This window comes from Brugia malayi (assembly GCF_000002995.4).
Source record: "Brugia malayi strain FR3 genome assembly, contig: Bm_v4_Chr2_contig_001, whole genome shotgun sequence".
NCBI classification, from domain to species: domain Eukaryota; kingdom Metazoa; phylum Nematoda; class Chromadorea; order Rhabditida; family Onchocercidae; genus Brugia; species Brugia malayi.
This window is the reverse complement of record NW_025062476.1, coordinates 5092966-5119524: the sequence shown is the minus strand read 5'-3', so window position 1 is coordinate 5119524 and position 26559 is coordinate 5092966. Positions and strand designations below refer to the sequence as shown.

The window sequence follows — 26559 nt, the reverse complement described above, 5'->3', positions numbered from 1 at the left end:
TACTGGTATTCACTGTAAATTGCTATTGTTTCTGCTTTTTCAAACTCCAGAAAAATGTTTCGGAATATTTTGATATAAAATAAGAATGATGATAGCAGTAAGAATATGAATAAGAAGCTATGTGATAATGATGATAAAATATCGAACAATGGTAATTTAAATAAAATTATTCGCGAGAACTTTTAAAATTTTATTTCCAATTCAATAAGTTTAGTTAATTTAAGATTGTTACTTCCTACGATTCTCCTTTCTAAAGTTTTTGCATTTTTCTTTATAAAAAATATCTGATGTAAAGGATTACTTAAATTAATTTCAGTCCTCGACGTTGAATGAAATGTATAAGCATTTTGTTTCATTCATCTTTTCCTTCTTCTTTATTAATGCAATTTTTTGTCACCACTTTATCACTCTCCACTGCCTTTATCAAAATTATTTGAAAATATTTAACTAGTTTCAGCCATCTGAACAGATCAGAAATTATTTTCCATAGATATCGATGGATTTATATAGTGAAAAAAAAAAAAAAAAAAAAAAAACAATGCAATAAGGTTTTACTCCAATTTTACAAAAGTTCGATTAGTGATTCAAACAGGTAATCGTTATCACTATAAATAATTGCTAAATCAAGACTGATCGGTGGGGAACAAATAATCTTTATCATTACTATATCACTGGTAAAATTTTTGTCACTATTGCATTTCATTCTAGGATGTGTGCATTTTAAGATTGAAGGAAATATTACTTCCATTTTAACTTTAACTAATCATTGCTATCGAATAAGATAATAAATAATGCACCTATAAATACTTTTTATTAGTTTAGTGGCAAAATCATTATGTTTGCAATATATGTTCTGGTTTTGCAAAGCACTCATTTTGAACATTTTTTGTTTTCTTATCAGTTTATCTGATAATATGCAAATATCCACTGAATAACTCAGTTTTTCAGTTTTGCAGGAAAAGTATTACTTTCATAATATTTTTTAAAACAAGCCAGAATCGGATCGGTGTAATAAATACAACTAAGGTCTTCAATGTTTTTTATTGATTTACCATTACAATAGGCTCGACAATTTGGCGGCACTCCGCTGAAAATTCGTTCCGAGTATTAATAAATTAAATTAATATTTACGATAAAGTAAAGTGATGACAGACAGACACGCACAAACGTATGCATAACATAATACCCAGCCATAGTATTTCACCAATAATTTGCACATTTATGTTATAACATTTTTTTTTTTTTTTTTTTTGTGTATCGAAGAATTTCTACAAACATTGTTACTTCAGTCAAGTCAAAAACAAGTTTCAGCCAAGTCAATAAACTGATTAGTCTGTCGTTTGAATTGTCCAATGTTTAGTTTGATATTATAAATTCAATAATTCATTCAAAACACAATCAATAAGAGAGTGATGAAAATTAATCAAAATTTTGAGTAAGCGCTAATGTTCATTATGCTAATGTTAGCATCTCAATCATTCGTAATATAAAGTTCTTTAATTAGGTACTATGCCGCATGAAAAACAAAATAACATATGGCATAATAAGATTAATTTGCAATTCAAAAATACTCTTTGACGGTTATTCAAGCATAAAGGGCTAAATATGACGATGACGAATTAATGTCAAATTTATGAGTATAATTCAATTTTTTTTAGCTGTTTCATCCTTTTGCTAACTAAACGTAATTTAATTAAAAAAGCATCGATTAAGTATAATTTTATATGTTGAAGAAAAAAACTTAAAATTTTTCTCTCAATGTCTATCAAAATTTATAAAAAACAAATGTATTTTCCCTGTGCATATATTTTTCAAAAATCTATCAAATTTTAAATAAATCTTCAGTTTTTGAAATTTTGTGCGTGCAATTTTTTCAACCTTAACTTTTAACGAAACAAATAACTGCAATTGTAACGAAGGCAAATTTTTTATCTTAAATTATTTTAAAATAAAAAAAATAAAGGAAATGAAGCAACAAGAACAAACAGATTTTTATTATTTTATACCTGTAAGAATTTGAGTCGTATTTTATTTACCAAAATAAAACAAATTTTGAACTGAATAATATGCAAACAAACATATAAACAGTTTCCATTATTGTATGAGAAAGTTATTTCATTTCAGTAAGTTTATGGAAAGGAACAAAATTTTCTTTGAAGCACTGAAGAATTGACTTAGAATGCCGGGCGCAAAAAATGCTTAGTTCTCTTAATCTTAGTGTTTCCGCTCCATTGCAAATCTTGATGCATTGTTCAGGTACACCACTGAAATTTGCCAATTTATTAAAATGAATAAATGATAATAAATAAGAATAAAATTAGTAATAGCAATAATATCAAAAATAGTACTAATATTAACGAAAATAATTAATAGCAAAAGTAATAATAATAGCAATAATGATAATAATAATAATAATTGAATTTAAAGAGCTGAACTAAAATTTGTTTGATGTTTAAATAAATACAAAGTAAGCGGAAAAAGTTTGAAACTTAAGAGTAAATTTGATCTAAAATTTTTAATTAGCACAAGAATGTTTGTGTGATGATAAGTTACCGTGCAACGCAGCAAGAAGTTTGATTTTTGTTGTCCGAAGCACATTTGAAAATTTTCTTCAGTTGCGGTTTGCATTGTTTGATACTTAGCATAAACTGTAACCGAAGAATGAAGTTATAAAATAACAAGCAAATTCAGTTTAAAAAAGAAAACAAAACTTTTACAAATTATTTCTTCAAAAATAGCAAATTAAATTTTGAGAGCAACTTTTGTAAATTTTCTGTTCAGACTTAATTTTAGCATTTCTAAATAATAGCAACTTAACTTGCGGATTGATTTAAGTGCAAAGAGTGAAAGTTAATTTTGCCTATTCATTGAAGATGAGAAGTTCATCTGTTATCATTAGTAACAATTCCAGTCTATCAATAATAGCAATGAAATCCAACTTTGATATCTATTAGCAGTAGTAGCAGTAAATTTAATTAGTAATAATTACAGGCTTGCAAAAATTAATTTTCAGTAGTAGTAATAGCAGACAAATTTAATTAGTGATTATAGTTGGTAAAAAAAAAAAAATTAAAATTAACAGATTTGAAGATTGCAATAAAAATTACCGTCCAATGTGTCATACCAGCGATTCTACTCAAACTGCACATTTTATTTGTACAAAAATCATTAACAGATTCCTTCATGCAACACCCTCGGAAGAATGCATCTGCAGGACTCTCTGCTCTAAGTTCTTCGTCTCCCATAAAAAACATTTGATGCCAATTAGTTCCGTGTGCTAATGTCACCAAAACTGCTAGTGCAAAAGTGATGAGTTGATAGTCCATTTCTGAAATAAATAATTAACTGCAAAGGTGTAATTTCAAATTGGCTTGCAAGTATTTTGAATGGCTAAGATGTTTAAAAAGTAATAATTTCAAATTTTAGCTTATTTTATAAAGGAGTAATTAACATTGTAATAAAACATTGCTTGGGAAATGATAGGGAAATTAGTTGGAAAGCCTGATGCTATTAGGCTAGTTAATAAAAACTCAGAAATCATCCCAAGTATCTAATCAACAGTTAATCAACCATAAGTTTGGCTCAAATCGTAGTTTACAGCGGAACAAGTTTTTACATCAAATATGGCTTTTCATTTTATTCTTTCCATATTAAAAGCTTAGTTTCCTCAAGGAGCAATAAAAAAAGAAACTTCAAAAATTTGTTGCAGTGTTTGATCCAAAACTTATTATATATTTTTTCATCAAATTTACAATCATTTATTTATGATCTATTTTCATTTTTTAACAAATAAAAAAGAGAATCTTTGATTTTTGTATCTTTTTCATTCCTCCAATTTGTTTGCATTTCTTTGATAAGAAATATAAAATTCTAAATAAATTTCATTACAAATGAGACAAATAAATCAATTTTGCAAATAATATTGAGATAATCAGTGAAATAAAAAAACGATTATTCAAATGTGGTTATTATTTGTCGTCACTTTAAAAGTATTGTTTTCTGAAGAGACAACAAAGAAAAAGAATCATCAAATTTGTTGCAATATTTGATCAAAAATTTATTGCAAATTTCTTTCATTAAATTGCAATCATTTATTCAATGCAATTTCGAGAATGTAATAATCGAATGAAATTCTAAAGAGATCGATGAATTACTTTTAAGTTGATGAAACAACAAAAAAATTTGCATTTCAATTTTAATCAAAGATTTGAATGTTTCACTTAAGAATATATATATAATAATAAGGAAAAGGTATGTTATCATTTTACAATCAAAACTTCGTTGATAAAATGACTGCAATATTAAATATTAATTATTATTAATCGTTTTTGCAATGAGAGTTTATTTTATTTCAAGTAAAGTGAAAATTAAGGAGTGCATTATTTTATTTGCATTAATTTAAGAAAATTTGAGGACTGAAAATTTTGTTCATTTAATCCATCCTAAATCTTATACTTTATCTAGTCAATTATCTTGATATAAGAAACATTTCGAATAAGCTAACTTTGAAAATATTTGGTATAGTTAGTTGGTGCATATTGGCCCAGGATAATTTGTAGATTTTTTCGTTTTACTCTTTACTCTAAGGTTTTGTTAGCCCAAGGATTCTTGTTTTGGAATAATTTAATGATGACAAAGTTATTTTGGTTTAAATCGACGACTAATTTTTATGAATTTAGTTGCTTATTAACTGATGAAAGGTTTATCGATGAAAGATTTATTCTTTTTGGATGCTAGAGAACAATTAGTTAGAACTGATCATCAGGTTGTTTCCCATTAACAATAATCCGTAGAAAATTTAAATGAAATCGGTTGACATTGTTGTTTAATGAAGTTTTGAATGAAGTGGGCAGGTTGTTGTATGACTGAAAGGGAGAAACAATACAACAATGCCTTTTTTCTTGTTTTCAATTATTTTTTTCTATAAATGATGCGACTATTTACAACAAATTTAAAATTGTAACTTTCATCATTCGATTGAAATCTTTTCAAAAAGATCCTTACAGGAGGCTTGTGATGCCAAATTTTCCGCAATTATTTACATTGGTCGTGAACATGATTAAATAAAATTATTTTTATGATATAAAAATATTTCAAAATATTTTTGTATCGTAGAAATACTTCAGTATTTTCTTCAGAAATACTTCAGTATTTTCTTCAGAAATACTTCAGTATTTTCGACATATTTTGGCCAACAGTTTAATTTCTTGTCATTTCTATGTTTTACATTTTATTTTATGTCATTGCTGAAAATTAAATGTCTTTTTTCTCTCTTAATTTTGTATTGAATAAAAAATTGCTTTAAATATTTTTCAGACTCAAATTATCGACTTAATTGGAAATAACTTTTTTTCATCAGTTTTTCTTGGAATCTTGAATTAACGAAATATTATTTAAGAACTTCTTTCATAACATTAAGATTAAAAGTAGCATTTGTAAGAGAAATAAATAAAAGAGTAGGATGAAATTTATTATTTCATTTAGCATTCCATTTTTGTTTCTTTTTTCACATTAAATTTAATCCTATCTTTGCTTCTTTTTTATACAGCTTCAGTTTCAATCTTTTCCCTCTTTTTTTTTACATTAACTTTAATATTACTGTTTGTTTCTTCCCTTAAAACTCAAATTTTATCGTTTGTCTTTTTTCATTAACTCTAATTTCATGATGCTCCCTTCTTTCCTTATATTAAATTTAACTTTGATGTTTGTTTCTTTCTTCAAATTTTTGTGATTTTTTCATTTTTATACCAAGTTCAAATTTATTTTAAATTGTAAAATACTAAACCAACCAATTCAATATTTATTTATTTAAACAATAATTAATAAACGAGTGAAAATCAAATTGGTCAACATTGAGAACGAAAAAAATAATTTTTCAGATTCAGAAAAAGCTGATAATTGATAGAAATGTGTAATTTTGTGGAGTAAAATGGTTATGAAATGATAATGACAAAAATGAATATATTAGTCTTCCCTTTAAATATGTCATTTTTGATTAATCATTAATAAATAAACACAAATACAGTGAGGAATTTACAAAATCTTCCATTAAAAAGTGCAAAAATTCTGAAAAACTATTTTAGAATTTTATATCAACTACGAGAAATAATAAATTTTACAGCGTTATTTAACGTTCTTTTTCTTTTGTCTTTGTCTTTTTTTTTTTTTTTTTTTTTGCCGAATTTCAGAATAAATATTAAAAATCCTTTGGAATTAATAGAAAGAGACTGAAACATTTAAAAGCAAATTGAAATCATTTTCTATATACATATTTTTAAATCTTATTATCAAATTTAACTTTAATTAAAATTTTTATTTCTCTAAAATAGGTGCTTTATCATCGCTTGTAAATCGATCTAACCGTACAACAGTTTTTTTGACTCATCATTTCATTTCCTTATCATCCTTTACAACTTTTTCCCAAATTATCACCTGCAAACATGAATGTGCATCCATGCATGTCGCCGTATTCTTGTGCAATACATTCTACCGATGATTATTTTTATTTTTCATAATATTTTTTTTCTTCTCTTTGAAAATGTGAAGAAAGTATATTTTCTACGAAATATCTGTTCAAAGTACGTAATCATTTAATTCCTTTGCGGGTACATCTTCTCATTAAAAATTTCGAAAAAAAAAATATCATCGGTGGATTGTTTTTTATTTTAATGATAAATCAGTTATTACTGAAAAAAAAAAAGAAAAAAAAAAGACCTAAATAAATTTATAATATGTCGAAATGTTAGTGTTGTCTAGATTTTTCGAGTGTTATGTTGCATTAAATTTGTAATGTGAAGAAGATAACTCCTAAAGAAGGTAATTTGTTTAGACAATCTTGAAGAATTGTTTCAGTTTTAAATCTTAATGAGCAACCATTTACTCAAACATTCGTCGTCCAATTTTAGCTAAGCTTATGTGCATTGTTAAACTCTGCTAACAAAAAATATTTGCATTGCTTAATATATTGAAAATTGCTCTTAATTTCTAATCGAACTATATTCAATGGTAAGTATTAACGTTTTGTTCAATTCTTTTTTAATTTTCTTTTACAAATTCTTTTCTTCTTTTACAAACTAAAAAGCCACTTACAATGTGAAAATATTGCAAAGATCTGCGAATTTCTTAATCACTCTTATAAGCAACTGAGTAACCGACATAATATACCAACTTTCAATGTATAAAGGATAAAAGAAGAATATGCGACAAAAATTAATTAAACTTTTCACTCACCGTAATCAATTGTTCGTTTTTTGGTAATTCACTGCTCACTGTATAAGGAGTTAAAACTATTCTCTGGGACATTTTTCCGGAATAGTAAGCTTCGATTTGGTTCATTTAAATATTCATTTACTTGATTTTACTTTTAGCAATCTTGTTAACATTAATTTATCTTGTTAACATAGCACAATCAGTAACAGTAGTGAAAAAGAATGACAATTATAAAGAAATTACGAAAATTTAGAGAACATTTAGTGGAGTTTTACATTTTAATTCGTTCTTTTCTTATCATATTTTTAACTTTTTTCTTATCATTATAGTCTTATCGTTATATAAGCGTAATACTGCATGATATCATAAAAAGACAATAAAGTTATTACTAACGTCGTAAAATTAATGACGAGTAAAGATTCCAATTTAACTGGTTTAACTAATACTTACTTAGCTTTATATATATAAATATTTATTTACATATTTAAACTTTATGCTTACTCCATATCACTGCTATCCATACCAAGGCGAATCTGTTCAGAATGAACGAGTAAGAAAATCTCTCCTAAAGAAGATAATTTGTCGTAATTATTGATTCTGAATTGAATATATTAATAAAAGGAGGGATAAGAAGAACGATCAGTGGTTAAGTTAAGACAATTCTTGACAAAACTGATTCGAAGAAATGAGAAAACAATAAAGAGAAGAAAACGCATATGTTTCTTCATTGCTATACGGTGGGTACTGCTATATCACACCTAATGTAAGAGTGAAGATTATCTTTGAGACAATCAAGGAAAAGAAATTCGACAAAGGTAATCACCTTAATATAGATACACCTGTAATTACTAAGCAAATTTCACTCGATGGTGAGCAACTAACCTACATACCCAAGAAAGTTACAAACGATCAAATTGCAAAGGAATACTGCGTGTGTGAACGAACAAAAAAACTACGGAATCGGATGCTGTCCTCTTCCCTCTCCCCTTCCTCTCCTCTCTCCTTCCTCTCCTCTTTCCATCCTCTCCTCTCTCCATCCTATCCTCTCTCCATCCTCTCCTCTTTCTTTCTCCTCTCTCCTTTCTCTCCTCCCTCTCTATTCTCTCCTCGCTCTCCTTCCTCCCCTCTCTATCCTCTCTCCTTTCTCTCCCTTCCCTCCCCTCTCTCCCTTCTCTCTTTCCGTTTCCTCTCTTCTCTTCCCCTCCTCCTTCTCTCCTTTCTCTCCCTCGCAAATGCTATACTTGACCTATCATAAGCAAAAGATCACTAATTCTTGACATTATAGTAATTTTTGCGACTTCTTTGGAACTATTTTGATAGAAATTCATATTTAAATTATCATTGAAATTCAATTCCTATAAAATAGGCCGAAGATTTCAAATTTTTTAAATTTTAGAACTAATTCTGCCGTTATAATTACTCAGATTCTTTTAATCAATGCATTATAGTAAGTGTTTCATTTGACAAATGCGAAGAAAACTGAAAAGTTAGAATTGACATTGGGAAATTTCATAATTCAACATTTTGAACTGAATTAGTTGCTATTAATTATCAGTAGCATTTAAAAAAATCACAATTGACAGAATCTACTGTCTGCCGGATACAGGAAAACATTTGCTTTTTTCAAGAAAAAGAAAAATAAGCATTGGAATATTTCTTTTTATCTATGCAACAGCTTTTGGTCTTCGCAATAATTTTAAAAGCATCGTTAATAAAACGAACTAATTAATTTATAACTTGCAACAAATTTTAGTGATAACAAAAAAAAATCTGGCATTTATATTTAAATATTTAAAACTTTGGCAGAATTAATACGCTTTCGAAGGAATTATTAGATTAAAAAATTATTGGATAGTTGTTAAAGTGTTTTAGCACTTTAATGGACGTCAATGAGAACATTTTAAATTCAAAATTAATTTTCAAATTCATACAAATAAAAATTACAGCTTATTTGGTCGAAAATGAACAGAACATATTGATTATTTACTTCTAGCAAAAATGTGTCGAACAGTCGAAGAAAGCTTAGAATTGATGCAAAAAATTTTATTAAAATTAAATTACTTTCACTGATTAATGATTAAAACTCAATTGTATTAGTAGTTTTACATTATAATGCAGCGAATTGAAATTCAACAACTGTTTATTTCGCTAGCCTTCGTCTACCATTGGCTATTTGTTCATTCATATATTTGAAATCTTTGAAATAGGATAAGTTAACCTCAATAGTACATTTTTATTATTAGCGCTGTTTATTGAATTTTCAAATATGAATTGAATTTTGTGAATTAACCTGACATCCTAGGCTTTATTATTTATTTATTTCCAATGAGACTGTGATTTTTTTAAATTAATGTTCCCTTTTGATTTCCACCTATAAATCTTGCACCAACTAGATTAACCGAAATTTTCCAAAGGCGACAAATGTCTTTTGTTCTGGTTCCCGCTTTACAGAATAAGTTCGTTATGCTTTTCATCATGTTATAGAAAATTCTGGATTCTTGATCTCATCAGTATTGACATTTTTTCATTATTGTTTGCTGCCAATATTGCAAACTTGGAGAACGGTGAACTGAGTTTTCTGCTCCCCTCTCCTCCTCCTCTCCTCTCTCCTCTCCTCTTTCTCCCTCCCCATTAAATTTAACTATAGACAAAAATGAATTTAACCTTGGATGGATGCGGATATGGAGTTAATTCATCAGCGTCAATGCGCTTCCTCATCGGTAAAAAGGACAGCTACAGAACTTGAACTCTTAAAAAATAAAAATGATCGAAAAGTGTACTTCTCTTTTATTAATCTTCAAAAAAGAAATTCCTTTTTTCATAAAATTTTAAATTCTGCTAACTTCTGGATGGAAGAGGAGAGAAAGGGGGAGGGAGAGAGAGCAGAGGAGGAAAAGGAGGGAAGGAGAGGGCAGGAGGGAGGAGAGAGGAAAAGAAGAGGGAGAAAGAGGAGAGGACAGAGAGAGGAGAGAGGAGGAGGAGAGGGGAGTGGAAAACTCAGCTCACCGTTCTCCAAGCAAACATGTTTGCAATATTGGCAGCAAACAATGAAACATATCAAAAACTGATCACATCAAAAATCCAGAACCTTTTACGGCTTTACAGTAAGATCATAACGAACTTATGCAAAATAAAACCTTTTTACACCATTAATGCGGCAATGTTCTAATACTTGTTTAGTGCCAGTAGCACTAATTAAGTTTATCATTTCTTTATCCAACTTAAGTTTCATTCTATTACAATTATAAATTTAATCACTATACCTTTTCAATTTAATTTCACTGTTTTTTTTTTTTTTTTTTTTTAGAAAAAAACGAAATTTTGAAACTTTTTTTCTCTCTCCCCTTTTTTGCTTTATTCCTCTAAGAGTGAAAACAAGACGAATGACAAATGAATAAATGATTGTAATTTGATGACAAAAATTTGCTATAAATTATAGACCAAACATCGCAATTCGGCGATTCGTTTTTTTTTTCTTTTTTTTTTTAAATTGTCTTTGGAGAAACAATGCCTTTACATATGGAAAAATAAATAAATAGCAATATTTTTTTGCTTATCATTTGCATTCGTAAGATATTATTTGCACAGCCTTTTTTTTTCTTGTCAGATTACTTGATATTTAAGGTACCTACAGTTAGTACTTATTTGAAAGAAACAAATAAAACTTGTATTTTTTCAAAATTTACTTTAAATTTCAAATGTCAGTTTTAGCAGCTTTATTTTCTAATGATATGGTTAAGTTTGATTATGCTCAAATTTATCACAAAATGGCTTAGAAATAGAAAAAGATTTGAAAAAAAAAAAGTATTAATATTTGCCAGAGCATTCAAACTTTCCGAATGGAAACCAAATTTTAATCTGATAAGAATTACATTTACTGGTATTCACTGTAAATTGCTATTGTTTCTGCTTTTTCAAACTCCAGAAAAATGTTTCGGAATATTTTGATATAAAATAAGAATGATGATAGCAGTAAGAATATGAATAAGAAGCTATGTGATAATGATGATAAAATATCGAACAATGGTAATTTAAATAAAATTATTCGCGAGAACTTTTAAAATTTTATTTCCAATTCAATAAGTTTAGTTAATTTAAGATTGTTACTTCCTACGATTCTCCTTTCTAAAGTTTTTGCATTTTTCTTTATAAAAAATATCTGATGTAAAGGATTACTTAAATTAATTTCAGTCCTCGACGTTGAATGAAATGTATAAGCATTTTGTTTCATTCATCTTTTCCTTCTTCTTTATTAATGCAATTTTTTGTCACCACTTTATCACTCTCCACTGCCTTTATCAAAATTATTTGAAAATATTTAACTAGTTTCAGCCATCTGAACAGATCAGAAATTATTTTCCATAGATATCGATGGATTTATATAGTGAAAAAAAAAAAAAAAAACAATGCAATAAGGTTTTACTCCAATTTTACAAAAGTTCGATTAGTGATTCAAACAGGCAATCGTTATCACTATAAATAATTGCTAAATCAAGACTGATCGGTGGGGAACAAATAATCTTTATCATTACTATATCACTGGTAAAATTTTTGTTACTATTGCATTTCATTCTAGGATGTGTGCATTTTAAGATTGAAGGAAATATTACTTCCATTTTAACTTTAACTAATCATTGCTATCGAATAAGATAATAAATAATGCACCTATAAATACTTTTTATTAGTTTAGTGGCAAAATCATTATGTTTGCAATATATGTTCTGGTTTTGCAAAGCACTCATTTTGAACATTTTTTGTTTTCTTATCAGTTTATCTGATAATATGCAAATATCCACTGAATAACTCAGTTTTTCAGTTTTGCAGGAAAAGTATTACTTTCATAATATTTTTTAAAACAAGCCAGAATCGGATCGGTGTAATAAATACAACTAAGGTCTTCAATGTTTTTTATTGATTTACCATTACAATAGGCTCGACAATTTGGCGGCACTCCGCTGAAAATTCGTTCCGAGTATTAATAAATTAAATTAATATTTACGATAAAGTAAAGTGATGACAGACAGACACGCACAAACGTATGCATAACATAATACCCAGCCATAGTATTTCACCAATAATTTGCACATTTATGTTATAACATTTTTTTTTTTTTTTGTGTATCGAAGAATTTCTACAAACATTGTTACTTCAGTCAAGTCAAAAACAAGTTTCAGCCAAGTCAATAAACTGATTAGTCTGTCGTTTGAATTGTCCAATGTTTAGTTTGATATTATAAATTCAATAATTCATTCAAAACACAATCAATAAGAGAGTGATGAAAATTAATCAAAATTTTGAGTAAGCGCTAATGTTCATTATACTAATGTTAGCATCTCAATCATTCGTAATATAAAGTTCTTTAATTAGGTACTATGCCGCTTTGAAAAAAAATAAGATGGAATGATAAGTTTAAATATTAAATAAAAATGAAAATTTTCCTAACTAAACAATCTGTTACTATAGTAAAATAAAATTCAGTGATTTTACTTTCAGCTGAATAATAGCATTACGCACTTTATTTCCGCAATGGAATTATTTTAAAATATTTTAAATTACATGCCTTGAAATTCGATAATATTAGGAGAATTTCTGTCTCTTTTAATATTATCAAGCAAATGTGTTTTATTCTGTTTTTTATCAAATACTAATATGTTAATATTATTGCTAGTAAAACTCAATTTCCAATTTTTAAATTTCTTTTTGCCTAAATCAAAGTTCAGTTATAGGCAAAAAAAAAATAATTAATTTCTATTTATTTCTTCTTTTTTTGTTTTGTTAAGATAATTTTATTATAGTAGCTTACCTTTTTGTACAACATTTCGTATGATCGTAGCCTGCGCCAGCACACTGCCATATATCCGCCATTGTATTACCAAATATTGTGCAAAAAGGATAAGTATCTAAGACCTGAAGTTAACTATTATAATGCATTATTAAGTTTTCAAATTTCTCTTAAAACGCAGGAAAAATTAGGAAATTTCACTGATGTTTCAGTTGTTTATTTTTTTTATTTGAATTTTATATTCTTTCATTATTTGAAACTTCACGATAGGAAAGAAAAAATATTCCTAATTAAATCTTAATTAATGCTAATGCCTTAATTAAATAAATTCGGACACTGTGACAGAACTGATTACTTAAATACTACCATTAAGATGCTAAAAGTTAAAACATATTTCGTTTCAGTTCCAAAAATAAAAAATACTATTTTATAATTAAATTATTCACTAAAATGATAGAAAATATCTGAAAAGCCATGACAATCTGAATTTAATTTAGGAAAACTTTTTTATTGCCATAAAAAAGATCGCAAAGTTATTATTTATTCTTTAGTTTTCTTAAGTATTTATAACTACCATAAAAATCTTTTCTAACCATAGCTACCTGTTCAGAAGTTGCATTGAATGTGCATAGCTTCATTTTACACCAATGGTTGATGTCTTTCTTCTGATTACAGCAGTTCATGAATCTTTCATTTGCATCACCTGCTAATGTCATTTCCAATGAAGCAATTAAAAGAAGTGTTAATGAGACAGTGCATGCTTGGTACCACACCATTTCCTAAAAGTTTCTCAATGATGAATTTCAACTAATTAATGATTGCTTCCGTGTTTGATTGTGCTTATTTGTTACAAAAGCAATTAAAAATATTATATCCTTAAAAATTTTTTAAATTTCTTTTAAAAAATAAAAAAACTTTAAATTCTTCTTTTTAGGGGAAGTGGTTAAAATGCTGACCACAAAGCAGGACAAAGCAATTTTCTGATTTTTTTTTTTTTTTTTCATTGATCACAAAATAAATGAAGGAAGTTATAATTTGGAAGCTACAAGTGTTTGCGGATTACAATACTGAATAAATTTAAATTTTATAGAATGCTTATACTTGTGTTATGATTAAGTTTATTTAGGAATATTTTGTAAAAGCTTTTTTTGCTTTCATTCCACTATTGAAATAATTCTTTTGCCTAAGATTACATAATAATGATTATTTCTGTTCTGAAACACCAACAGTAATTACGTTTATAGTTATAATAATTTTGATTAAAACGTTTTATTTCATTTTGCCATTTATATTATATGATATGAAATATTTTTATAATAACTTCATGATAACTGTTTTGATGTTAAAATAATAATAATTAAGATTTAATTAAAGATACAAACTAAAATAAAGTGAAATTTTTCCTTGAAGTTACTTTTGTTATTGGAACGGATCACAGCCCCCATGCTATTTATAGCATAATAAGAAAAATATACGTGGCATTAATTTGTAATTCAAAAATGCTCTTTAAAATTCATAAAGCATAAAATGTTGCTGATGATGAAGGATTGATTGTCAGATTTATGAGAATAATTTATTTTTTTTAGCTTCTTCATCTTTTTCTAACTAAATTTGTTGTCTACACAAAATTCAAAATAAGAGCCTAAATATTTACAAATTAAAAATAATTGATGGAAAAGAAAGAAAAGACTTGACATTCTTTTTTGTAAAATCTTGTAAGAAAATGAAATATTTTTATTTCTTATTGAATTTTCTTAAATTTATTTTTGCATTATATAAATGTATGAAAATAACTGCCAACAATGCAACGAAAGCAAAATTTTAATCTTATATTACACCAAAAATGACAAAAAAAGAAAATATAGTATAGAAAGGATGAACTTTCGTGTTTGGAAACAAATATATAATTTCAAATTGGAAACAAAATATAAAATTTTAAATTATTCATTTCGTATTTAATACTTATCCAGTTGTATTTTGCTTTTTGAAAAAAAATAAATTTGAAACTACTAATGACATAGATGTTAAAAAATCTGAAATATAAACTAATAGCATGGAAATAATTTCTGCCATCATAAGAGACATTATCAATTTCATTCAAATTCGTTGTTGAAATTAAAATTAGGCAACAGCTAAAACACCAGAAATCGGTCCCGAAGAAAGAAAATTGTCTTTGAAACATTTAATAATTGTGTTGGAAAAACTCCCGCACGAAGTGTCTATCTGTCTTAATCTTAATGTCTCCTCTCCATTGCAGATATTGAGACACTGTTCAGGTACACCACTGAAATTTTCCATACTATTACAGTGGATGAGTAAAATAAGGAGAAATTTAATAAAATATAAACAAGCGAAAGAGAAACTTTGAAACTCAAAAGCAATTTTAATTTGAAAATCTGAATTAGCAGAACAATGTTTGTACAATGATAAATTACCGTTCAGCACAGCAAGGAGTCTGATTTTTGTAATTGGAAGCACATTTGAAAATTTTCTTCAGTTGCGGTTTGCATTGTTTGATACTTAGCATAAACTGTAACCGAAGAATGAAGTTATAAAATAACAAGCAAATTCAGTTTAAAAAAGAAAACAAAACTTTTACAAATTATTTCTTCAAAAATAGCAAATTAAATTTTGAGAGCAACTTTTGTAAATTTTCTGTTCAGACTTAATTTTAGCATTTCTAAATAATGGCAACTTAACTTGCGGATTGATTTAAGTGCAAAGAGTGAAAGTTAATTTTGCCTATTCATTGAAGATGAGAAGTTCATCTGTTATCATTAGTAACAATTCCAGTCTATCAATAATAGCAATGAAATCCAACTTTGATATCTATTAGCAGTAGTAGCAGTAAATTTAATTAGTAATAATTACAGGCTTGCAAAAATTAATTTTCAGTAGTAGTAATAGCAGACAAATTTAATTAGTGATTATAGTTGGTAAAAAAAAAAAAATTAAAATTAACAGATTTGAAGATTGCAATAAAAATTACCGTCCAATGTGTCATACCAGCGATTCTACTCAAACTGCACATTTTATTTGTACAAAAATCATTAACAGATTCCTTCATGCAACACCCTCGGAAGAATGCATCTGCAGGACTCTCTGCTCTAAGTTCTTCGTCTCCCATAAAACTCATTTTATACCAATCAGTTCCACATACTAATGCCAGCAAAGTCGCTAACACAAAAAAGATGAGCGAATCGTTCATTCCTAAAATCACTAAAATTACTTGCAAAGTAATTTTTTTAGATTTGATAGCGAAAATTTTGAATTTGCTAATGTTATAACGGCTTTAAAAAAAGTATTCCAAATGTTGGATTAGTTAGAAATGAATAATTAACAATTATGATAAAGAACTGTCTTGGAAAAAGATAGAGAATTTGCTTGAAAAGCTTAATGTTATTAAGGCTAAAGTTTAGAGATTGTCCCAGTTCTCTAATTAACAGTTGTAACTTAGTCACATCTTTGACTTGAATAATAATCAAATTTTACAGGAGAAGAAGCTAAGCAATATGAACGGAAAGCAATCAGAATAAATCATTGAAGAAAGTTATGACTGATAATTTCATTTCAATCTATTTATATTTTCTTTGTCGTATTTATTCTCTAATTTATAGCATCATTGTTAGCATCAAATATTGCTATTTATTTATTTTTCCATATCTAAAGGCATTGTTTCCCCAAAAAACAGTTTAAAAAAAAAAAAAAACGAATCGCCGAATTGTGATGTTTGATCTATAATTTATAGCAAATTTTTGTCATCAAATTAAAGTCATTCATTCATTTGTCATTCGTCTTATTTTCACTCTTAGAGGAATAAAACAAAGAAGTTGAGAGAGGAAAAAAGTGATAATATTTGATTATTTTTTATCTCTTCAATTTATTTGCTCTTTTCTTTTGACAAAGAATTTTAAATTAATGAGTAAATTTTATTGCAAATACGACAAAATAATATGATTTTATAAATAATATTAAAATAATTAGTGAAATAAGAAAAAAGGAAGAAAAAAAATTTTGGGAAAAAGTGGATATAATATCCAATATAATAATATAATTGCGGAATAAGTGTTAAAAGAGATGATTGATTGCATTTAAATTGATGAAAGAACGGAAAAAAAAATTATTCCAATTTTCATCGATGATTTAATTGCTTCATTATAAAGCTTCGTTGGCAAAATAACTGTAATATTAATTTTTGCTGATTAATAATTTACTTTAATTATTTAATTTCAGTTTAAATACATTGTAGAAATTTATGACTTTTACAATATGTTTATTGAGGAACGGAAATTGTTGGTAATATTATCTTATTCATTAAACTAATGTAAAGTTAGAAATGCTTTAAATAATTTTTGAAATGATTCATATTAAATGAAGTTTCGTTTTAAATATATTTTCGATTAAAGTTATTGAAAAAAAAATCTTTTCTGCAGAATTTTCTTTTTTTTTCGCTCTTTCAGATTTTTGAATTAAATAAAAGATTTAAAATCAAATTGAAAATTTTCTGAATTATGACAAATTAAATGAATAAATGAATTTTTCTTTTATTGATGGCATATTAAATAATATTAGATAACGAAATAGCAGTCGAAAGTTGAATAAAATTTATTAATCTAATTTAGTTCTTTTTTATTTCCTTCATTTTGTTTTTTAACACTGAATTTATTTTTTTATTTTTGTTCCTTTTTTTTTTGTATAAACTTTTTCTTTTTTTTTTCATATTAATCAAATGATTTTTCTTTCTTTATTAACATTAGTTTTAGTGTTTCCACTTTTCTCTGTATTAACTTCAATTGTTAATGTCTTTTTTTTCCACTTTTTATATTAATTCTAATTTTAATACTTGTTTCTTTCTTTATATTAAGTTTAATTTTTTTGATTGTTATATTTTACATTCTATTAAAATTAATAATACACAAAAAAATATTTTCTATTCGTCTAAAAAATAATCAATAAACGAGTGAGATCAAATTAGTTTTAAAAAAATTTGATGCAAATTTCTAGGTGAAGAAATAATTGCCATAATGAAAAAGAACTGATAATTGATAGAAATACGTTACCACGTAGAAAGAAGAATTAAGAAGTGATAACGGTAAAATTCAATATTTTAGTCTTTCTCTTTGAATATGACTTTTGATCACTTGACAGATTTAAATAACATTTCGTATATACACAAAATTTAATACAAAATTTCATATGCAAAATTTTTTTAAAATGTAATTTTTCAACAAAAATATTTTTTTATTTCATATTATTATAAGAAATAATAAATTATAATACATTAATTTACTTGCTGCTTTATTATTAAAATTTTCCAATAATTGTTTTAAATCTTTTGAAGTTATTTTGTAAAAAAAGAATGAAAAAAATTATTTAAAAAGAAAATTTATAAACAAATGAAAAGATTTTTCTGCATGTTTTTTTTTTTTTCTTTTTTGTTTTTATTACAATTATTTTTTCATCTTTATCTAATAACCTGCATTTCATAAAATTTAAAATAAAAAAAAGATTATTATTCATTGCAGATATTGGCAATACTATCAAATATACATTATATGTTGGGGTCATCGTGCATTGATATTTGACAGAAGTCAACGGCACAATACTCGCATTCATCCGCTTCCCCCGTTCTTCTCGTCTTTTTGCCTTTTGCCCAGAAACCAACCATTTATACTAACCTGTCATGGTGCTGTGCTCCTTTTGCTGACCTATCAATTTATTGATTTCAAATCTTCAGCAGTTCAATTTTCAAAATTTTCATTTGTACTTATTATAACATGGTTTGGTTATGTGAAGAAAGTTTAAACTATCAATGTATTTTTTTTTTAATATTGAATTTTAATAGTATTTTTCATTTTAATTTTAATTAATAATATTTTTCTTACATCTTTCATTGTTTTCTTAGCGTTTGATAAATTTATTTATGCATTCAGTTTTTTTATAAAAAATTAACCCTTCAAAATAGTAATTTTTCTTTTTTTTTGAATTAATTATGATGGGAAAGAAAAAAAAATTGCAAAGTATTACGTTATAAAATGTTTTTAATTTTATAGCGTTATTTGGAATATCTCAAAGTACCCTTTAAAAATTTGCTCCTATTCAAATCTTTTTTTGTATCAATTTTATTTTCTGATTATTAAATTAATAAATTTACACAATTTCAAACTATCATTTGCTTACTTTCTCTTGTTATCAGTTCAGTTAACATAATCATCTGTGAGAACTGATCATTTTACATGGACAATAAATAGAAAAAAAAATCTAAGATCGCGATTAGCCAAGTGTTAGAATTAGCCAAGAATCATGCTGTGAAAACTTAATCAATTCAAGTTTCCAATAGTTTCTACTAATTAATAGTCACTGTTAATTTCAATATACTAAAATAGGTAGAAAATATTTATTGTTTTCAACAATTTAATTAGAATTATGCAAACTTTGATTCGTTTTTTTTTTTCGTTCTTCCTCTCTTAGTTTTACAAAATAAAAGAAAATTTCCTTCCTTGTATGAATAATATTTTGTAATAAAAAAGATTTTAGTTATATGGCAACATTTTTTTATGTTAATTGATAGAAAAAAAGGAACTAAAATTTTTCGTTTATGTTATAACTTGTTTTGGTTGACAGTAAAATGTATTTTCAATAATTTGTTGACAAAATATTGACAAAATGCGCTGTTCATTTAATACATAAAAATTTCGCAAAATCATAATAGGAAAAAAAATAGGAGGAAGAAAAAGGAATCTAAAAAATATAAAAAAGAATAACTTTTCTGTTTTTTTTTTTTTTTTTTTCTATCCTTCTCTTTCTTTTTTTTCCACTATCATTTTGAGATATCAGAAAGGAGATGACATACTTTTTTTTTAACTCATTCTATTTAATTTTGGTTACAACATTTTTTGCCTAAAATATCATTTGTTTAATCAAAATTACATTTTTAGTACAAGAAAATAAAATTTTCGTTTATATATGGAATTATTATTTTTTTTTATTTCTTGAAGAAATGAAATCGAATGTTTCTATTTGTATTTCACAACTTATTATATTTTAATCACTTTCTCAAAAAAAAAAAAAAAAAAAATAGGAGCTAAGAATAGATGAAGAGGGCTGGTAAGTTTTTGTCTTTTCTGATAATCAAATTTAACAAAACAAAAATTTGTCAGACTCTCTTTTTTGTATGTAATATTAATTAATGAATGAAATTAAAATTCATATTCCTTTAATGAAATCAAAATATAACACAATTGAGAAATAATGTTACATTTGTTTCTAGTAATATTAAAGAGAAATACTAATCTTATAAATTCATCCGATAAATTCTACGGTATAATGAAATCAACGCATTATTAATTTTTTTTAAAATGCTTTCAGTGTTTATACTTCATAATTCTTTACGATTAATATTGAAACCTACAATACTCTTTCTAATATAACCATTATTTCATTTGCATTACCTAATTAACTGCCCGTTACATCTTTCCTCTCAAACTGTTACATACAAACATTATTTGCATTCATACATTCTTTCACAATTCTTTTAACACACTATTTTTTCACAAATATTAAAATATGAGCTAATTTTTTCCATAATATTTTTTTCTTCTCTTAGAAATGTAAAGGAAATTTATTTTTTGTGATAAATCTATTTTAACGTACGTGATCGTTTAATTCATTTGCGTGTTCATCTTCTTCTAATTGAAAGTTTCAGAAGAATGGAATATCATCGTGTGTGTATTGTTGGTGGTGGTGGATATTTTGGACAGCATATTGCTCGAGAATTACAGGAACAAAGCTTTCATACTGTAATATTGGACATTAATTTTTGTGATATACCAGTGGTGAAACTAAATGAATCACTTACAACTCGAATAAAAGTTTGTATTTCAAAGAATTCTATTTTTAAAATTATAAAAAAAATTTATATTTTCTCCATAGAAATAAAATATTCGTTAGTTTTTTTTTAAACCTTTACATGTTAAAAATTTCAAAATGCTCAAAAATTAAATTAAAATATACAATTTTTTAAACAAGATTATGCATACAATTAATATAATATATGGTAAAAATTAATTAAACTTTTAAAATCTTATAAAAAAGAAAATTTTTTTTTTGAGGATTAGTAAAATAAAAGTATACTTTTTGATGATTTTAATTTTTTACAGGGTTCATTATTGGATGCAAATGTATTGGATCAAGCGTTACGTGGTTGTGTTGCATGCTTTCATATTGCTGCTTATGGTATGAGTGGTGGTGCTTCCGTAAGTAATACCTCTTTATTCACTGCGTGATATATTTTCTTCTCTCTTTATTCACTGCGTGATAATTATAAAAGAAAAAGTTTGCTTATCATTTATACAATATTAATAAATATTACTTTGATATTGCTAAAATTCACATAATTTAGTTTTAATCCTAAAAAAATCTTGCTATGTGATTTTTAATAAATTCTATTACAGTATATATATTGTTTAAAAAAAAATTTTGGATTTCGTTGCTTTAAACTTTTTAAATAAAATTGAAAATTTTCATTGCTTTAAAGTTAAATTAAACATTTATTATTATTTTGAAATATTTTTTATTAAAAAAAAACGAGTGAAATTAAATTGAAAACGTATATTGATGAAATTTATATTTGTAATAGAATGAAATTTAAGTTGGATAAAGAAATGATATACTTAATTAATGTTACTGGCACTAAACAAGTATTAGAACATTGTCGCATTAATGGTGTAAAAAGGTTTATTTTTGCAAGTTCTGTAGCTGTCATTTTTACCGATGAGGAACTACATGACGCTGATGAATTAACTCCATATCCACATCCATCCAAGGTTAAATTCATCTTTGTTTATAGTTGATTTAAATTATAAAAAATATGGAATTTTATATCTTTATGTAATGAATTGTTGAAGATTTTTGATATAAAATGAACTTATTCTATTCAAATTCTTAAAACTTAAAAGGGATACAAAATTATTTCATATGGGATAGATGTATGTTGTAGATAAGTTAATCTTAATTTAATTATCTTTCAAATTTCATCCTGCTATTCAAAATTATAAATAGTTTAATGTACTTTTGATTTCAATTCAAAATGGCAGACATTTCGAAGGAAAAAAAGCAATAACTGTAATTTTATGGGTATTCTCTAAAAAAAAAAAAAAAAAAAAAAAAAACGATTTTTTTTTAAAGGTCACGGAAAGAAGAATTTTAATGTAAGATTTATAAATTAACTTTTAATTATTTATAAGCGACGAAAAGTTAATCATTTTGAAATTAATTTCAACTATTGCAGTATTATTCATACTATGCAGCATCTAAAGCAGTAGCTGAGAAATTTGTAGTAAATAGTAACTGCGACACATTAAAAACGTGTGCTCTCCGATACCGTGGAATATACGGTCCGGCAGAACCACGAACCGTAAAAAGAACAGTGGTAAGCTACTATACTTTTTAGTCACCTTAAATTATTTCAATTCTTTTTTGTAAATTTAATTACATGTGTTAAAATAGCAAGGATGATAATTTACATTTAGTTTATTCTTAACCATTTTACTGCATTAATTTGTTTATATTTAAAATAAGGAATTTGTTTAAAATTTCAAATTTTCAAATATCTTAAAGTTCTTTTTTTTAGGACATGTGCAAACGTGGTTTACTCATTGCAACTTTTCCTAAATTCCACGAAACTACCACTCAGTATAGTGGAATTGGAAATAGTACTAGAGTAAGAATATAATTTTAATCACTTAATTAGAGTTAAATCGAATCAAAATCAAATATTTATCTATCTATCGTTATGCTTCTGTCTTCACCGTTATGTCTGTTTCACCATTAAGCATTTTTTCGTAATTATCAGATACTTTCTTAAATAATTATTGGTTAAAACATGCATTTCAGGCTATGAGATTAGCTGAAGATGCCTTACGAAGAGGTATTGCATGTGGCAAAGTGTATAACATTGTTGATGGTGGTCCACCTGTTGGATCATTTAGTTTTTGGTTCCCACTTATTAGAGGTAAACACTTTTTAACATCGATTGTTTTCTCAAATTTTTTTCACTGATTCAACAAAAGATTTCTATCTAAAACTTATATTTAAAATTGGGTTCAATAAAGGCTATAACATTGATAAACGAAAAAAATAAGTATGCGTTTAAAGTTTCCTTATTTATTTATCACTTGTATAAAAATTATCAATTTTAGCATTTAACAAACCACTTCCCATGTTCAAAATACCATATACATTAGTGATATGCTTGGCTATATTATTCGAATACCTCTATCGCTATTTTGGTCTAGAACCATTATTTACCAGACTTGAAGTGAATCTTGTATCAATTACCAATACTTATTCTATTAGACAAGCTCAACATGATCTCGGCTATAAGCCAATTCAAAATCATGATCTTAATGACGTGATACGTTATTATCAAATAGCCAACAATAATAACAATCGAAAAAATGAAAATGATAACAAAATTGTAATTTCAACAATATCATCCGAAAAGAAACATTTAAATTTTGTTCTGTTAAATGGTATCAGTTTCATCTTACTTATGCTAATTGTATTCCTTTTTTGGATTGCTAGTGCATTATTTTTATAAATTAATATATAATTGCTTAGTGTTTTTTCTTTTGCTTTTTTTATAAGGACATTTAAGGCTGTTACAAATGATTGTATAAAAAATAAAATTGTGGAATAAGGATTTGATGTTTATTTGAAATAGAGCTAACATGAATGTTTTAAGAATACAAATACTGAAACATTAAGCATTTGTGTAATTAATTTTAAAACTCGATTGATTTAAATTGCTAAATTTAAAATGATTTAACTTGTTTTAAGATAGGAAAAAACAAGAAATATTTTTGATTATACATTATTTATTATCATAGAGAGAATTGTTATTAAAAGAAATATGAATTGAATTGCTAAAATAAATATTTAAGTCTTAATATTTTAAAAAAATTTTGAAGATTTGTTTTTTTTCTTTTTTGAAAAGAAGAATATCTTAAAAGCATTTGATTTAATTATTATTATGTAATTTATTTCTTTCCATTATGCTCTTATTGTCATCTTCTGTCGTATTTTATTTATTTTTTCTTCTAAGATTTTATTCTGATTAAAAAAGATTCAGATCTCCTAATTTCTTATGAAGCAATACAGTTATGTGTATATGTATCATTTTTTCTCTTTTTTTTTGCAAATAATTTTAAAAGGAAAAACCTGAATTTCTTAATGCACAAATTTTTTGATTTAATTTTAATTATGCTTTTGCAGTTCTATCTCTAAATTGAAACAACAAAATTTCATGTTCAGATTACTTTTTTTTTCTTTCTTACGAAAAAGAAAAGAACTTTGAACAAATAAAATTGGGTGATTGATGTATTTCAGGCATCTGTGCTATTTTCAACAATGAAATGGAATAACAAATGCGCAAATGGTAAATCAAAACATAAATATTAATTTTTCTCTTTTTTTCTAAGCAACACAAAAATTGGACAAATGAAATATTCAAGAATTAAAAGCAAATCAGAAAACAAACGAATTGAAAAATATATAAACAAACAAAACATAAATTATAATTTTTACTAAAATTAGTTTGCTGATTCATAATCAACAATTAAATAAATACCCAAATAATACTGTTTCTTAGCTAAATCATTACATTCTTCGATTATTCAATATATAAAGTATATACATCAATTTTTTTACTAGTAATTTAATTGAAATATTCATATAAATATCAGTTATAAATAAATAATTAGAAGAAAAATATTAAAAAATATATCACAAAGAAGTTGTGATCATTACCATTCATTAGCATAACAAAAAAAGAAAAAAAATTCACAAACTATCATACAAACTAAAAATTTTTCTATTTGTCACTGAAGGCTTTAGTTAGTTTTCTTGTTAGTTTTGAAATTTGATTCTATTTGTAAATAATTTAAAAGCAAGAATTCAATATTGTTTTCAAAATTTATAGTTACGTTAATATGTGTGCTATTGTAAATTATACATCATATATTATTTTTTAATCTTTTTCTCCAACCTTATTACTCAAAAAAAAAAAAAAAGCGAAAGAGGAACAAATTAATTCAGTTCCATTTTTTATGAATTGAATAATTTAAAACCACTTTAAAATGAATTTCAAATTTTTGCCTTATTTCATTTTATTTATCATTTGTTGTTCAATTATAAAATGAACAAAATTTAAAACACACATAAAAAAATGAAAATAAAAAAGCAAGAAATTTTGCTGAAAAGAATTTAAATATGAAAGATATTTCCATAATTGAGTAATATGATCTTTTATTAAAGAGCAAAGAATTGCAAGTACACACTTTACCCGACCATTTCATATTTAAACCAAAACCTGGCTGGTACCTTACCCATAATTGGCATTATACGCTTCAGATTATAACTCAAACACTTTCGTCAATGTTCACATTGCAGATACTATCTAGCGTTGCAATGATGCAGCATCATCAGCTGTTTATCAGCAAGACGCGCTGCTAGTCGTCCTACACATTTGTAGCAAGAGAAGCAGATGACAATGTTAAGTGGATCATTTTCAGAGTAGATTGACAAGATAATATTCTCTCACTTCTTAACTTTAAATTTTTAGTTGAAAATTTTTTTTGACAATATTTTTGTTTATCTTTAATTAATTGATTGCAAATATCCTTGCAATTAGTTATCAAACAATAAAGTTTCAAGTTCTGAAAAGGAGAAGAAAAATGCTAAGAATGAAAATTATTTATTATTGTTTTTAAGAATTGATAATAAATTCATTTAACTATTTTGCAAAAAAAGCGTTTTAAATTGCTTGATTTACATCGCGATTTGAGTAATTTAAGCGAAGATATTTCATTGATATGAATCTCAATAATACAAGAGATGATAGATAGATAGATAGATAGATGCATGTCATTGATATTTACATCGATGACAATTAAATAAAAAAACAACGTTTCAACTAATAATCATTTCATAGTTATCTTGATATAATAAAGTAAACAATAATTTTGTTTATCATGACAAATATTTTTGCAATTAATTAGATATTAACTAATAAAGTGTCAAGTTTTGAAAATGAAAATGAAAATGCTAATGCTGAAGCAAATTGATAGAAAGAAAAAGAAAAAAAAAATCTAAGTTCTTTTTTTCATCCCTTTGGAAAATTTGTAAGGATTTTATCACTTATACTATATTCCTTCGTTAATTTCATATCATTTATCACAATAAACTTAAACTTCTTTTCCTAACATTTTCATATCAATTTTATCGATGAAAAAATTATAATTGTAATAGTTTTTTTTTTTTTTTTTTAGTAAAGATAAAGGGAAAATTTTTGAAAATGACCAAAAGCAAATAAAACTGACGTTTAGAGTAGTGTTAAATTTCATCTGCTGTAATTTTAGCTATTAGTAATTCTTCTTTCATTCTTTCCAGTTTTTTTTTTCTTCGACGAAAGTTTAAATTTTAAACAAAATTGAGCAAAAACAAATGAGAAATTTCCCTATGAAATAAAAATTGGGACTAGAATGATATGAAATAGAATTAGAAAATGG

The 26559-nt window shown here is 25.7% G+C and overlaps 3 protein-coding genes across 3 annotated transcripts; 1 reads left to right on the top strand and 2 right to left on the bottom strand.

Moving 5' to 3' along the window:
* Nucleotides 1–936: 936 nt before the first annotated feature.
* Bm18122 (Uncharacterized protein) lies at nucleotides 937–13767 on the bottom strand (the record flags this gene model as incomplete). The annotated part of the gene is made up of 3 exons (XM_043078477.1): nucleotides 937–1087; nucleotides 13013–13116; nucleotides 13594–13767. The coding sequence occupies 3 exons, from the start codon at nucleotides 13765–13767 to the stop codon at nucleotides 937–939; spliced, it is 429 nt and encodes a 142-aa protein (XP_042934411.1).
* Nucleotides 13768–15112: 1345 nt separating this feature from the next.
* On the bottom strand, nucleotides 15113–16199 carry Bm4616 (T-cell receptor beta chain ANA 11, putative; the record flags this gene model as incomplete). The annotated part of the gene is made up of 3 exons (XM_001895893.2): nucleotides 15113–15275; nucleotides 15427–15521; nucleotides 15981–16199. 3 exons carry the CDS (start codon nucleotides 16197–16199, stop codon nucleotides 15113–15115), a joined length of 477 nt encoding a protein of 158 aa, XP_001895928.2.
* Nucleotides 16200–20700: 4501 nt separating this feature from the next.
* Bm7332 (Uncharacterized protein) lies at nucleotides 20701–23591 on the top strand (the record flags this gene model as incomplete). The annotated part of the gene is made up of 7 exons (XM_043078476.1): nucleotides 20701–20862; nucleotides 21151–21246; nucleotides 21643–21816; nucleotides 22281–22421; nucleotides 22623–22712; nucleotides 22886–23003; nucleotides 23191–23591. The coding sequence occupies 7 exons, from the start codon at nucleotides 20701–20703 to the stop codon at nucleotides 23589–23591; spliced, it is 1182 nt and encodes a 393-aa protein (XP_042934410.1).
* Nucleotides 23592–26559: the final 2968 nt, after the last annotated feature.